Source organism: Rhipicephalus sanguineus, chromosome 5, assembly GCF_013339695.2.
Source record: "Rhipicephalus sanguineus isolate Rsan-2018 chromosome 5, BIME_Rsan_1.4, whole genome shotgun sequence".
NCBI classification, from domain to species: domain Eukaryota; kingdom Metazoa; phylum Arthropoda; class Arachnida; order Ixodida; family Ixodidae; genus Rhipicephalus; species Rhipicephalus sanguineus.
The window spans coordinates 109,087,328-109,102,217 of NC_051180.1; the positions used below are offsets into that span (position 1 = coordinate 109,087,328).

General features: G+C 42.9%; 1 protein-coding gene across 6 annotated transcripts in view; it reads left to right on the plus strand.

Annotated features, from left to right (window-relative positions):
- The first annotated feature begins 4,394 nt into the window (after positions 1-4,394).
- LOC119394114 (uncharacterized) overlaps positions 4,395-14,890 on the plus strand; it is a 46,932-nt gene continuing 36,436 nt past the window's right edge. For 5 of the 6 annotated variants that reach the window (XR_007416071.1, XM_049415643.1, XM_049415645.1 and 2 more), the window contains exons 1-7: positions 4,404-4,518; positions 4,913-5,017; positions 5,158-5,304; positions 5,940-6,067; positions 8,337-8,446; positions 11,399-11,554; positions 13,188-13,282. Coding sequence is in view for 5 of the 6 variants with exons in the window: in XM_049415643.1 (XP_049271600.1) it covers positions 4,483-4,518; positions 4,913-5,017; positions 5,158-5,304; positions 5,940-6,067; positions 8,337-8,446; positions 11,399-11,554; positions 13,188-13,282 (777 nt within the window). In the remaining variant the exon portion in view is untranslated. Of the gene's footprint in view, positions 4,519-4,912; positions 5,018-5,157; positions 5,305-5,939; positions 6,068-8,336; positions 8,447-11,398; positions 11,555-13,187; positions 13,283-14,890 lie in introns of all 6 variants that reach the window. The other variant, XM_049415642.1, reaches the window with a different exon arrangement.

The following is a 14,890-nucleotide window of genomic DNA, read 5'->3' on the forward strand; positions in this document are numbered from 1 at the left end:
CCGAAGGACAAGCCGAAGGACAAGCCGAAGGTCAAGCCGAAGGTCAAGCCGAAGGACAAGCCGAAGGTCAAGCCGAAGGTCAAGCCGAAGGACAAGCCGAAGGACAAGCGGAAGGACAAGCCGAAGGACAAGCCGAAGGACAAGCCGAAGGTCAAGCCGAAGGACAAGCCGAAGGACAAGCCGAAGGACAAGCCGAAGGTCAAGCCGAAGGCGGTCAAGCCGAAGGTCAAGCCGGAGCCTGAACCGAGTCCCAAGTTTTTTTTTTTCTTTGTTAAAATAAAATGCTAACATGTCCAAGCAGCCATCGCGTTTCATAAACACTCTCCTTGCTTGGCCAGGTCGGAAACTGGCGACACAGACAACGCAGTGCGCCTGGACACGAGTAATAAGCCGCACATAATACAGGCTTTAAACTTTTTGTAGAACGGAAACGTAAAATTAGTTTGACCTACATGTTCATCAACTGCTGCATTTGCCAAAAAAGGCATTGATACACAGCTGTCCGAGGCAAGACTATAGCAAATGTAGCACTGTTGTCTACTACAGTGCTACATTTGCACCTTGATAAAAGTAACAAAAAAAAACCGTGTTTAACGGTTACTACGCCTAACAGTTTGGGTGTTAACGCATTGTGTGCGTATTTTTTTTCAATCGTTATCCTATGGCTTCGTTAACTTAACTCTTTCATTTTTTATTTACATCGCGTTTCGTGCTTCATTTTTTCTGAAGTTTCATAGGGTTTACATTTCCCTATATCATTGTCAGTGTGGCCAATCCCCCTCGTGGGTATGAGCCAGTCTCCTTAAGGCAAACAAACAAACATATTTAATACTGAAGGCTAACGGTCAACTGTTTTCACGACATCACGGTCAACCACAGGGGGACAGCGGCACCGAAGCGTTATCTGGCTTTATGCTAGCCACTGTGGGTAAGCGCTCGCTTTGCGTTATTTTAGCGTGCTTGGGAAAGCGTGGGAAGTTAGTGTGTTGGGAAAGTTAGCATGATAATTATTATAAGTGCAGGTGAACACAAGTATCACGCTTTGAATGTGCACTGCAATCCCTTTATCACAGTCACTGGCATTCTTTTGCCTTCATTCTCGGGAAATTGCTAAACTACCTTAAGCTAATAGTTTTAATGGCTGAAGAAGTATTCAAGCAGAATTATGACAGTGCACCAGAATTTAGTAGTGTAGACTGATGAGATTTGTACAAAGCATGACTGCAATTTTTTTATTTCCAAGGCACCTTTTTAAAAACTGCATTACTGTACCAAATTCTGGCTGTCCTAAAGTGTCGGTAGCCGCCCAAGCAGCGCTTCAAGTTAACCCTTTGAGGCGCTTTGTACACAACTTGTTTAGGCTAGTTGCATCTACTGGGACTAAGAAAGAGCAAGGTTTGGATGAATTGAACCCCCCACACAATAAATGTGTCTTCATTTAACTTCATTTTACATTGTACTGTTGCAAATGATCACTTTGCTGAATGCACTACCATATGTTCGGCGTGTTTTCCAAGAGCCAAAGCAAAAGTACACTTTTTCTTTGTTCGAAATTATAAACGAAAACCAAATCGCACACTATTTCTAGCATAAAATTTTATTTTATTTATGCATAAACAGAGCCTGAATGACTTCAGTATAACTGGATATTCAATTACAATTTAAGTAAGATTAATTACTATAAAACACATGTCAACGTATTATAAGGTTGCAATAAAATATTGAGTGCCTTGAAATAATGTTGCGTGAGTTCGACGCATTTACAGACAGTTCTTCGTAGGTGGCGCCTAAAATGTTAAATGTCATTTAAATGTACGGAGCATAGCCCGCTTCTATTTAAAGATAAATAAAATACAAAACAAAACAATGCACAGGCATTGTGTGTAATTCTATCGTCATCCTTTCTGCTGACAAAGGAAAAGGCACGGTTTTGCTAGACCGAAGGGACTATGAGGAGAAAATGTACAACATCTTGAGCGATTCCTTGCATTTTGTAAAGCTGACCCGTGACCTGACAGCAAAATCAGAACGACAACTGGTGGAACAGTTACGGGCACTGCACAACAAGGGAAGCATTGGTCAAGCGTTGTACCGCCGACTGTTTTCTTCGGATGGGGCCACGCCAACGATTTATGGGCTGCCCAAGGTTCACAAGGAGGGCTGTCCTCTTCGCCCTATCGTGTCCATTGGGTCACCAACTTATAACTTGTCAAAGTTTCTGGTTGGGTTGCTGAGACCGTTAACCGAGAACAATGGCCGGTCAGTCGAAAACTCTCGGGAATTTCTAACTGTCGTGCGTACACAGCAGCTTGATGATGATGATGTGATGGTATCTTTTGATGTTTCTTTATTTACAAATGTTCCTGTTGTCCTGCGAAGGCCCGTTTGAAAGAGGATAGGAATTTGCAAAGTCGTACGTCGATGTCGGTGGAGGAGATCGTAATTTTGTTGCGGTTTTGCCTGAAACAAACGTACTTCAGTTTCAACAACACAGTTTACCACGAAATTGAAGGTTGCCCTATGGGAAGTCCAGTCTCTGTCACCATGGCCAACATAGTGATGGAGCACGTCGAAACACGTGCGCTGGAGGCTCTACCTTTTCAGTTGAAACTGTACCGTAGGTACGTTGATGACACTTTCGTCATCCTGAAGAGGGCAAATCTGGTTGCTTTCCATGTGAGGCACTGAACGGCGTACATCCTGCCATTAAGTTTACCTATGAAGTAGAGAAGGTCAATGCCTTGCCATTTTTGGATATACTTGTCCGCAGGGCTTGTAATGGCGGGGTGGAAACAACAGTGTACCGGAAACAATGCGATACCGGAGGCTTTTTGTCCTTCCACTTACATCACCCGGCCGAGCACAAACGGTCCGTCGTGAGGACGTTCTTGACCCGTTGCGATGCTGTTTGTTCTGATCAGCACTTGCGACGACATGAGATGGAAAATGTGGTCGGTGCGTTGGAGCAAAGACATTATCCGAGGACGTTTATCAACGACACCATGAGACGTATGCGAGGGGGAACAAGGAGTGCGGCACGAGAAAACACAACATCCACTGTTTCAATTCCTCACGTTCAGGGCGTGTCCGACTGTTCGGAGAGCACTTCGTCCGCTGGGCATTAAAACCGTTTTCAGACCTCATTGTACTACTACCTTGGGAAACGTGTTCACCAAGCCCAAAGACCGCACCTTTGCGAACGATCAAAGTGGGGTCGTTTGCAAGGTACCGTGCGGGGACTGCGACGCCACATACATCGGCGAAATAGGCAGGAAGCGGTCAACGAGGCTCAAAAAGCGCAAAGGGGACGTCGCCAAAGCCACCTATGCCACACATTCCAAGAGCGAACTCGTCGAACACTGCTGGACGACGGGGCATGCATGCCTTCGACTTCAGGATGGATGGTGTGCCCTTTAGATCGGGCGGCGGCTCACGCCACCTAGCCATAAAGTTAAGTACTATCACTATGTATTGAAGGATTGCAATTCACTCGTGCCTTGATTGTAGCCACCAATCGGTTAGCCTCCTCCTGGTTATTTCTACTTGTTTAAAGTCTATTTTGCCTTCACTGTCCCTAAACCCCAATGCTTTGAAATATTCCGCGCCATTATCTTGGACTGTAGGGTGAAGCCCTTTACAGAACATTATCAAATGTTCAGCCGTTTCCTCCTCCTCTCCACACGCACTACATAACGTGTCTGTGCCTTCGTATTTGGCTCGGTACGTCTTGGTCCGCAATACTCCCGTCCTGGCCTCAAACAGCAGAGAACTACCCCGAGAATTATCGTAGATCTTTTCTTTTGCAATTTCCTGCTTGAAAGTTCGGTAGGTCTCCAGTGATGATTTCGTAAGCATCCCCATTTTCCACATGTCCCTCTCTGTTTCCTTCATTTTCTTCTTAACCGATGTTTCCTTTTGGCTTGGTATTCTGCTGTTGTCTAAATACTTGCTTGACAATTTTCGAGTTGGCTTCCTCCATTTAGTATCAACGCTGGCCCCCTACCGGTTGTGTACAGAGACATACGAGACTAGAAATAGACTCGCTCATTCGGCAAGGCATTCGGTGCCAGTTCATGCTGAAGATGCCACGCGCATAGGTGGCGAAACGTCTGTGTAATTTTTTTATATTTTGTTGTGTTCAGTCGGAGTATCTATTTTAATCACCCCAAGTTACGGCGTAAAAAAATAGTTCGCTACTTGCCGCCCATTTCGGTAACTTGGGCGAGAACTTTGTGCCTTTTTCGGCTTCAATCATCTACAAAGGCGCACTGTTACATTACCAACGGGGCTGTGGCGCAGCCATACAACTCGCAGTTGTGTCGTTGTATTTAGCGCTATCAGTGTTACCTGTGTTTCGCGGTTCGCGCGGTTCGCGGTGCATTGCTACATTCGGAAATGCAGCGGATGTTAGGCTCCTGTTAAGGCTCTCTGTCCTTTTTTCTTGTTTTGGTTAGATGCATTCTGAAATCTACGACGCACAGAATGGATCGATTTCTCTCGGAGAGCAAGCGTAACTTGGTGAGTTAGGTTTCGATTGCTTGTATTCCTTCCTTGATCAGCTGTATTTACATTTCGCGGCTTATTTGGCACATTTAGCGCTTCACGCGTCTCCGTGTTATTCGTCGTGCTGCCTAGACGTTCTAGGCACAAATGTTTTCTTCACATATGCATTTACGCGTGTTAAGTCCGTGGTTTCGTCGTTTGAATGTGCGCAGTTTGTTCCGCGGCTTTCCGTGCGATGTCCCAGTTTGATCTGCGGCCACTACCCACGGCCTCTTGGCTGTTTTGTATCGAAAACCAGCTGTCGATACTCGGGATAAAAGTGTAGTTCCGCGCTGAGCTTATTAGCGGTGAAACATATGTGCGTGTTTCGTAGGTCACGAACTAACGTTCACTTTCGTAATGTCTCCAGGAAAAGCTTGACGCTTTCACTAAAGTTCACGTCGTGCTGGGAAACGAAGCCTGCGATTTGGATTCCGCCGTGTCCGCTATCGTCACTGCGTATTTGCTGCATGAGGTAAGGAGTGCCTTGCTTTCTTTTTACTGACCTGTCTAACTTAATTTGACTGCGGTCAGCCGTGTGCTATACCTGGGAATCTTCCGGTATGTGCCGAGCGCGCATCTTGTAGCGTAACGAAAACCCGTTTTCACTTTCAGCTCCAGCCGGTCGCGACGTTACTCGTCGTCCCCGTGCTCAACATCGCGAGGAAAGACGTCAAACTGCGGACGGAGATCACGTATTTCTTCGAACAAGTGGACATCTCGCTAGACACGCTGGTGTGCCGGGATGAAATTGACCTGAAGGTAAAAAATGCCGGCCGTCACGCCCACTGCTTCGCGTCGTGAGCGTCGTTCGCCGGTTGCGCTATTTCCACATCATAAAAGTCATATCTGCACGCATACCGCGCGACTGGCTTTATGCCAGAAAACGTACACAACTGAGCTTTGTCTTTCCTTCGGTGCTCTATACGGCTGCTATACAGTCTCGGCAACGTTGTATTCGCGTTGACTCGAGGAACCAGTCTCTAGCGAAAGTGACACCATATCATTAAATCTGCTGGTTAAAAGTATAGTGCATTAGTCAGAGCATATTTTAAGGGAAAGAAGTGATTTACAAAGAACAGATGAAGAAAAAAAAAAGGTATTGAAAGAATGATGGAAGACTTATTTGTTGGCTAGGTCCATAATCTAGCTTTATGCTTTCCTATTCCCAATATTCATTTCCTTTCCTTATTTTTTTTTTAATCATTTATCTGATACTTCATACTTGTATTATGTGGATAAATTAGTGTGGCTGATACAGTGTTGATGTCTTGATTTTTCAGTGTTAAATGTTTTTCAGTGTTTAAAAAGCTCTAAACTGACAACTTGCTAAGGGTGGAAAGAGGTTGCTTTACGTAGTCGTTTATTCTCCTTTTCATTCACTGTTTTGCTTACAGAAACTTCTCGCTCAGTCCAAGTTGTCACTGACCCTTGTGGATCACAATCTTTTGCCCAAAGAAGATGCTGACTTGCAACCTGCAGTCCAGGAGATCATTGACCACCACAGGTTGGAAACATCTCACAGGTTTGTATTTTTTTTTTGTTTTTTTCATGGACCCCTGCTCCCCAACTTTTGTATGAAAAATTTGTGAACACGGGGTGTGGCTGGAGCCAATGTTTCGACAAGTGGTTTTATCTTCTTCAAGGCTGCAACAAACCGCTTGTTGCCCCGCCACGGTGGTCCAGTGGTTATGGTGCTCAACAGCTGACCTGAAGCTCGCCGGGATCGCATCCCCGCAACGGCGGCAGCATTTTCGATGGAGGCAAAAATCTTTGAGGCCCGTGTACTTAGATTTATGTGCACGTTAAAAAATCCCAGGTGGTTGAAATTTCTGGAGCCCTCCATTACGGCGTCTCTCATAATCATATCGTGGTTTTGGGACATTAAACCCCAGATATTATTATTAACAAACCGCTTGTTGAAATGTTGGCTTCAGTGACAACCCGTGTTAACTAATTTTTCATATCTTCAAGCTTCCATTTTACCCTGAATTTCTGCCTTTCCAAGATATCTATGTCATTGATACTTCGCTTTTGCCTTGCGACACTTTGGCAGCAGTGAAAGTGCTGACAGCAAAATATTCGATATTTTAATTTGCTCCGGAAATCATTTTTGCACTAGTCTCTGTAAGATCTCTAAAGATCTTACAATCTGATCTTTAAACAGTAGAATGATATTAAATGCACTGTTATTGATCCAGTCTGAACAAGGGTTGCACACTTTCCCATTATGCAAGATGATGAAGTTTGATGTGCTATTATTTATATAGGACTATTTCTCACTGGCTGTTGATGTATGATGGAAAACAAGGTCTGCATTTTACCAAAGTGAATTAATGGTTACTACAATGGCCATGATGGCGATATCGCCGTCATGGCTACTAGCGGTGCTGGCTAACACTCCTAGGTTTAAATGCACATATATACCCCATAAAGTGGACGGGAGGATGACCGCCGCTGTAGCTCAGCGGTAGAGCATTGGACGCATTATTCGAAGGTCACAGGTTCGATCCCTGCCGGCGGCAAGTTATCTTTTCATACACTTTATTTTCTTCACATTTACGTCATAATTACTACAAATAACGACCCCTATACTTTTTTTGGCTTTCTTGTCTGTTCTAATTAATCTTCTCTTGACAATGACACACATGATGAGTGTTGTCAAACATTTTAGCCGCCTGTGCACTCGCATTTCATTGCATTTATTAAAACCTGTAGTTTATGCGGGCTCTATCACTAAACCCACTCTCTCTCTCCAAGTAAGAGAAAATGCCGTGTCCATGTGATGTCATTGGCTCACTTTCTGGGTGTGTTTTAGGCATGCTTCAGGCAAAAAACAATAGTGCCAATTGTGAGGCAGTAATGGACGGTAATGGTGCTTGTAGTGTCATCCTCCCCACACAAGCACAAATAATTTGGATTGCTTTAGGGGTATGTACACCCTTAAAACGATGATTTTCTCTTAAATTAAGCATTTTTTTTTTCTGCATAAAACAAGCGCTGCAGGGTTTGTTTAGAAATTTCGACAATGCATGTCAACATAATAGTTGCCTTTAGTGTCCCTTTAAAGATGTTCTAATTAGTGTTTTGAAACATGCATCCATGGGATGACATTAAACAGTATTTGGGTTTATTGCCATAGGTGCTGTGTTGAAAATGTCTGGAAGCTTTTCTTTAAAGATTAATAAAATTTCTTGATTATTAAAAACTCCTATGTTGCATTTTTCGTTTGTTTACTGACCCCTCATGACAGCTTAGCAGGTAATGTGTTGCACTGTTAAGCTTGAGGGTGCAGCTTCAGCTGCATGTCAATGGGGGGCAAAACGCGAGAACAACCGTGTACTTATATTTGGGTGCCTGTTAATGAATCTCTATTGGCTAAAATTAATTGGAGCCCCCCACTACATTATGCCTTATAGTCATATCGTGGTTTTGGCATGTAAAACCCCAGAAATTACTGCTAGCTTACCTTTTTTCTGTTTTAAACAATTGTAGGCCCACCTATTGCACATGGACCACTCAGATACTTTTCCTTGTTTTTTTTTTTTCATAATGAGGCTTTTAATGCTGATGCATTAATAATGTTCAGCGCATGGTTAATTTAGATGAGAGGTGATTGATGAGAGTGGCGCAAGACTGAAAAACTGTCGAAGAAGCCCTTCAAACATTCTTGTGAGGATATGCACTGGATAAGTGAACGTGACCAAGCTTCATTGTTTAGCCCTACATGGTGTTGTGTACCATGCGTATCTCTGTTTAGTTGAATCTGCATATTGTCATGTATTGGCTTGCAGGTGTGACAAGACAGTTGAAATGGTTGGATCATGCTGCACACTGGTAGCCGAGAAAGTTTTGCACTCCAAGCCAGAGCTTTTCACCCCTCAGGTTGCTCTTTTGCTTTACGGTAAGCATTCTGCTTTACTTGCTTGCCTACTTGGCACCTCTGTTGCTCATTCTATGCTTTTGCTTAACCCTTTGAGACACTTTGTACACACTTGTGTAGCCCCCTTGTTTTTTGCCAATAGTGTTGACTAATGGCTATGAAAGAGCATGATACAGTGAGGTTTGGATAAATTGAACCTCCTGCATAATGAATGTGTCTTCATTTAGCTTAATTTTCCAACGTACTGCTGCATATGATGACTTTGTTGGAGACGCTACCATGTTCGAGTCTTTCAACGTGCCGCTTTCCGTAAGCCACGTCAAAAGTATAATTTTTCTTTGCTCGAAATGAACGTAACAAAAAACGAATGTGCACCATATTTATAGCCTGAAGTGTGATTCTATTTAAACAAAAACAGTACAGGAATAACCTCAGGATACATGGATATTTATTTGCAATTTAATTAATAATTACTACAGAGCACATATAAAGGTATTATGACATTACTTTCGTTGCAATAGAATATCAAGTGCCTGGACATAATGCATTGTAAATTTGACACATTTACAGACAATTCTTCATAGGCGGCGTCTGAAAGGGTTATTTATGTGTTGTGCTGAACATGACTTGCATCACTGGATCACGCTCCCTAATGAACTCCAAGAAAGACTGTGGATGGCTTTCACTTGCCCTTATTTCAATAAACGCTGTTCCCTTATTTGGGCATGATCCCAAATGAAAAAAAATGTCATTTACTTGTGGAAATATAGGCTAGTGTAAGTCATGTGTAATTTTGAAGTTCATTTGGCCCATAATTTGGTGTTGCGAATCATTGAGGACACTAGTAAATTCTGGTGCTTAATTTTGCAAGACAACCAAGGATATTATCAAAATTTATCAGAAATTAGGCGGGGAGTACAGATACTTAAAAATTTCAGATACTGCTGATTATGTTTCTGATATTTTTATTTATGGAGAACAGATGTAATGATGTACGTGTGGTTGCTGATGCATTTATTTGTGTTTGTCTCTTTCTAATCTACAAATGTGTGCCATAATTTGTGCTGCTGGCTGAGTTTAGCATGAAAAGTAAGCTTTGCCATAGGATGACAAAGCAGTGTGGTAAAGCCAACCTCACTTGCAAGGAGTGCAGGTCTACAAGGTCGCAGTGTGTGCTTAGTTCGCTATAAAAGAGATTGGGGGAGGCAGCACTAAGGAGGAAAACTAAAATACAAGTGCTCCTTTGGGGGTATCAGGGTGGTTAGAGTCAGTGAATCAATTTACATTAGCTATGTCTGTCCACACGTTCCCACAGTGTAAGCATTTCAGTTGCTAGGTGCCTGAGCACGGCGTACCACACTCCTCTTAACGTCTTCCGTCGTAGCTCACTTGGTAGAGCACTGGACGCGTAAATCGAAGGCTGTGAGTTCGGATCCCACTGATGGAAAGGGTGATCTTTCATGCACTTAATTGATTTCAATTTACGTCCTAACTACTACGCTGCAGATTAAGACAACAATTCAAGTTCAAGTTCAAGTTTATTCATTATTATTGCATGTACAAAGATCGGGTTACATAATACATACAGAATCAGGAGGTCCCAAAGTACGAGACTGTCAGGGGGACCTCCTATAATTAGTGGCGTGCATAATAGGTAACAGCAGCAAAAAGAGCGAACAAATAAAAAAATGCAATCAAAACAGAACAATCTATACTAAAAAAGAAAATATATTTACCATAGCAGCATTATACACAGCTTAAAAATACAAATACAGAACTGTGAAGTGATGATGAAAACAAATTTATTACAGATGCTCCCTATGCTCCCTATGCTTTCCTTGTCCTAACTGTCTGTTGGATTCATTTGGCTGTGTCTAACGAAGAAACGAGCCCCTCGAAAAAAGCTTCTCCTCTTGTTCCTCTTTACATCTTAGCGTACAGTGATTGGCAATCAGTTACTGCAGTTTGTTCCCGGGTGAAACCTGGGACTTGAACAGACCATGTGGGTTGGGCCAGCACTATGCTTAATTTTCTGTTCGGACCTTACGACCACGGGTGCATTACGCCTTCCTAGTTGTTATTCAAATCCGGAGGATGTCTCCTTCCTTTTCTTCACACCCCACATTATATTTGTCATTGCATTAAATAATTGCAGTTGCAGTAGTTCAACTACTACTGCAGGAGCTTAATGCACTAGCTCACTGCAGTAGTTCATAGCAAGATAATTGGAGTTCTCACACTGAAGAAAAACAGTAGAAAGGGTTTTACACAAAATCTGGGCTGCAGAATTCAGACTTGCATGTGACTTGGAGTGCAGGAAAAAGAAACAAATTTTATGTTCTTTTTGGTGTTTTTTAAAGCTGTCCAAACAGACCGTACACAACCATTTTGTTTTGGTTGGGTGCTAGTGGAGCATTGGCCGTACTCCTTTGTGGTTATATTTGGAGCACTTCACTGAACTATCTGAACTTTTGAGCTTATTGCTTGACACCAGATATGCTGAGTGATGACTTATGCAAGCTCATGTGCATTTGTGCTAATGGCAGTTTGATGCGGTACAGTGATGCACAGTCTTGAGAGACCACACATTTAATGTGAATTGCTTATCGATTTTCTGAATGACTAAGGTTCGACTACAGCATTTATTGTAATGGCATTTTACTATTGGCAGCAACCAACACAGTTCCAAAACATGCAAAGAAATGCATCTGCGTATTATTTTTTGCCACTCAGTTTGGTACTTGTACTGTAGTATTTGATTCGTACCTGACGTACTGATATTCACGTACCCAAAGAAATTAGTAGCAAAGAAAAACCTGCTGTTCATAGTAGGGACTATATATTAAACCATTTCAGTTGGTCAGCTAATTTCACATAGGTTGTGTGTTTAATTAATGCTTAAAACAGTGACAGGTGTTCAGCACCCAAGGCTGTTTACATGACATTCCTTTGAAGTGGGTGTATCTTTTTCAGGCACAATACTCCTGGACACAGTGTGCCTCTCCGAGTCTGCTCGGAGAACGACAGCCAAGGACTTGGAAATGGTGTCCAAGTTGCAGGCAGTGCTTCCCGACCTCAACAAGGAGGAAGTCTTCAAGCCACTGTGTAGAGCTAAGTCCAATGTTGAAGGTGAATTGCTGCATATCTGTTGCCCTCATGAATTCCTTTTTCTGCCAGTCTGTATCTCTGTACACCATCAAGAAGGCCAGACTTGTGTTGTGTCTGCTTGTTGCAGAAACCCATGTGGATTTCTCAGAAGGGCTTTTTCTTTGCAATGTATTAAAGATTATTCCTTTGCAGTTGAAGCAGAATTAATCAGAGTCTGTGTATTGTATCTGGGACTAACACCTTCACCATCTTAGGTAACCAGGCGAGTAGGTTAGTAGGTTAGCGGATTACAGATATAAGTACAAAACTCTATAGTACAGGGCAGCTTCACTTTTTTGTTTATATAGCCAGTACAATAGCCTCTGATAGACAGCGATAGACTTGTCAACTGCATGATTTAACAACCATAGCGCCTCAGCAGCCAAGTTGTTGCACTGCTAAACTAAAGTGTGCGATTTCTATTCCCAGCCACGGTGTCTGCATTTTAATGGGCGGGAAATGCAACAATGTCCACTCTATGACACGGCCTGTGTAGCTGAGAACATTTTATTCGAATTCTGGATGCAGCAGGTATTTTGTAAGCCACGCAGTGGTAGCTCTGATTGTTTCAAGGGCTCAATAGTTGTTGCTGCAATCGGGAAAATAACCTAGTAATACCGTGGTGGTTTGGTTGTGGCTTAAGAAAGTGGTGTAAAACTCAATGCAAAGTTGCAGACGATTAAGGTGAGTGGTGGGACGTGTCATATCAATCTGTGGACTTTAGTAAGATACCATATTTACTCAAATCTAGGCCGGCCCCGATTCTAAGCCGACCCCTGAAATTCGCAAGGCCAGGAAAAAAAAACACACCCCTAATCATTGTACTTGAATCTAAGCCTACCCCCCCACTTTCGCACATTGTTCTTTTGAAAAAAAAACATCGGCTTAGATTCGAATAAATACGGTACCATCGAGAGGAAATGGTGTAGATTGTTACATTAATAGGGTGTGTATATTTCATGTGGAGTCAATCAACTGTAAGGGTACTGTCAAACACCTCTATAATAAAGGGTTCAAGACCTTCAAAATCATTCGTAATGCAGGTCATTTCATTGTAGAGGTGTTCGACTGTATATCGCCATCTGACTGTGGTTATACAGCTGTTCCTGAAAGTTTATTGCAGGGGCTAGAGTAGATAAATGAGCCTGTGCCGCACTTACTGTTCATTGCGTTAAAGGAAGGTTTCAGTTTGTCGCACGTCTGGGGTGTTATGCGTTTTTTAAATTAATTTGACATCCATTTTAAGGATCAAACGCACACACATGAAAACACTAATAGAAAGCAAGGTTGATAGTACTGACACGACCTTGAAATGCAAGCATTCCAGCTTGCTCTGGAAATAGACAGGTCAAATTAGTATGTACTTTTAGACAGCAGACCGGCGACGTTGCTTTACTGTGCATTTGGATGGGCTGTAATAATGTACAGATTTTTTTGGTACGTCAGTGAAAAAAACAGCACAAAATAATTTGATGACACCTAAAGCTGTTGGGACTGCAAAAGTACTGCAAAGCACATTCCTTAATGCACAAAGTAAGAGTTGCAGATTAATTCTGGTGAATCGCCTATGGCATCTGTCACTCGTGTTAAAGTTTCTCGTTTAAAATGTTTGCAGGCTTGACTTTGGATGAGCTCCTTCGCAAGGACCTCAAGGTTGTTTGCTCATCCGCAAAGCGCATAGCATTATCATCGGTGCCTGCAGAATTAAAGGTACATGACTTGCATCTGCATTCAATGACACATGATAAAAGAGTAGTTTCAGCTTACAACTTGTGTAAAACTTTTCTTTTCCTTTTCAACTTTAAGCCGCCTGTCACAGTGTTAGTAGCTAGCACGCAGTGCCCTCGCACGGCACTGTTGCTTTGCGTGTTGGGGCGTCACACCTGGAGACTGGAAGATGGGGACGTGGGAAATATAAAGATCGGTTCGTGTTGTGCTCTCATAGCGCCATGTCTCATTTTGCTATCGAGATCCTGATAGCCTCCTCGTATAGCTAGTCTCCAGCTATCCTCCGGCTATCTGTACTTGTATCACCGCCATAGCTCATTATACTAATTCGCTGCTGAGTGTATGCTATGTTCAGGGAGTTCGCAAAAATAGCCATTTTTGATACCGAAAGTGAAGAAAATGCTGTCATTACCGCTCGCTTGAAGTGACACATGACCTCTGAGATAAGGAGGCTCCCTAAGGTCTTTCTTGGAGGCAATGTGCCGGACGTATGTCACGGTGGCAACCACCAGATGTGCACATTGTCTGCTTAGGTGCTGTTTATAGGCTGGCAACAAAACAGCTTGATCATCGTGAACCCTTGTCACGAATGCCTCAGTGGCATATAAAACTCGCCCACAATGAACTTGGCCAAAGTGAAACTTCTCTGCAGTTGTTCCTTCAAACCTGAGTCCCCCCCCATAAACTACTGCTCCTTTCATCCCTATATACTGTGTTAGCGGGTTAGGTCTCGCGCGTCTAAGCTGAAGGATGCGGGTGAAATTCCCGGCTACAGCAACTGCATTTTGATGTGGGCACAATGTAAAAACTAGAGCTTTGCGAATAGCAAAATTTTGGGTGCGAAGTGAATTCGAATATTGAAGTGTGAGTGCGAATCGAATCGAATATTTTTCGAATATTTCTCGAATATTTCTAGAATATTTTTCGAATACTTCGAATCGAAATTGTAGTTAGAGAGGATTCCTAAGCATATTCTTATGAGATAGCAAACATGAAAGTTTCTTTTCGCTAGGTTGATGAAGCGCTGGTGGGGTTATATTTCATAGTTGTCTTTCTTATCAAGAATGAGGCAATGTAGAGGCCGAATTGTATTTATGAACATGATTTGGTGCAACCAAAGCGTTGCCGACAACACTTTACACATGATAGGCAAAGATGCCATTTCCTCAGCCTCTCCTTTTTCAACTTCTGTGGAAGCCCTACTGATGTGGCGGACAAGGGTGTGCTCCCTTCAAGTCCGGAGTTCCAAATCTGCCTCGTAGACGTCGATATATAAGAACATCTGAAATTTTGGATACTAAAAAGCTTCGGCTTCCAATTTTTTGGACTTCCTGCCCAAATTTCAGGTCCAAAACAACAATAATTGAGCCCCCACCTCTGCCACATCTTTCATCTCCATGTTGGAACCAGCGTTTTCTTGAGTCAATACATTAGCAGAGCTTGAAAGGCAGCTTTGCCGCAGTGCCGGGGTGTGATGAGGTGAAGCATATCGAAAATCTAGGGACCACTTTCAATCAGACGTTGACTGTGTCTTGGCAAAGTTCGACCGTAACAGAGCTTGAAAGGCAGCTTTGCCGCAATACTACAGTG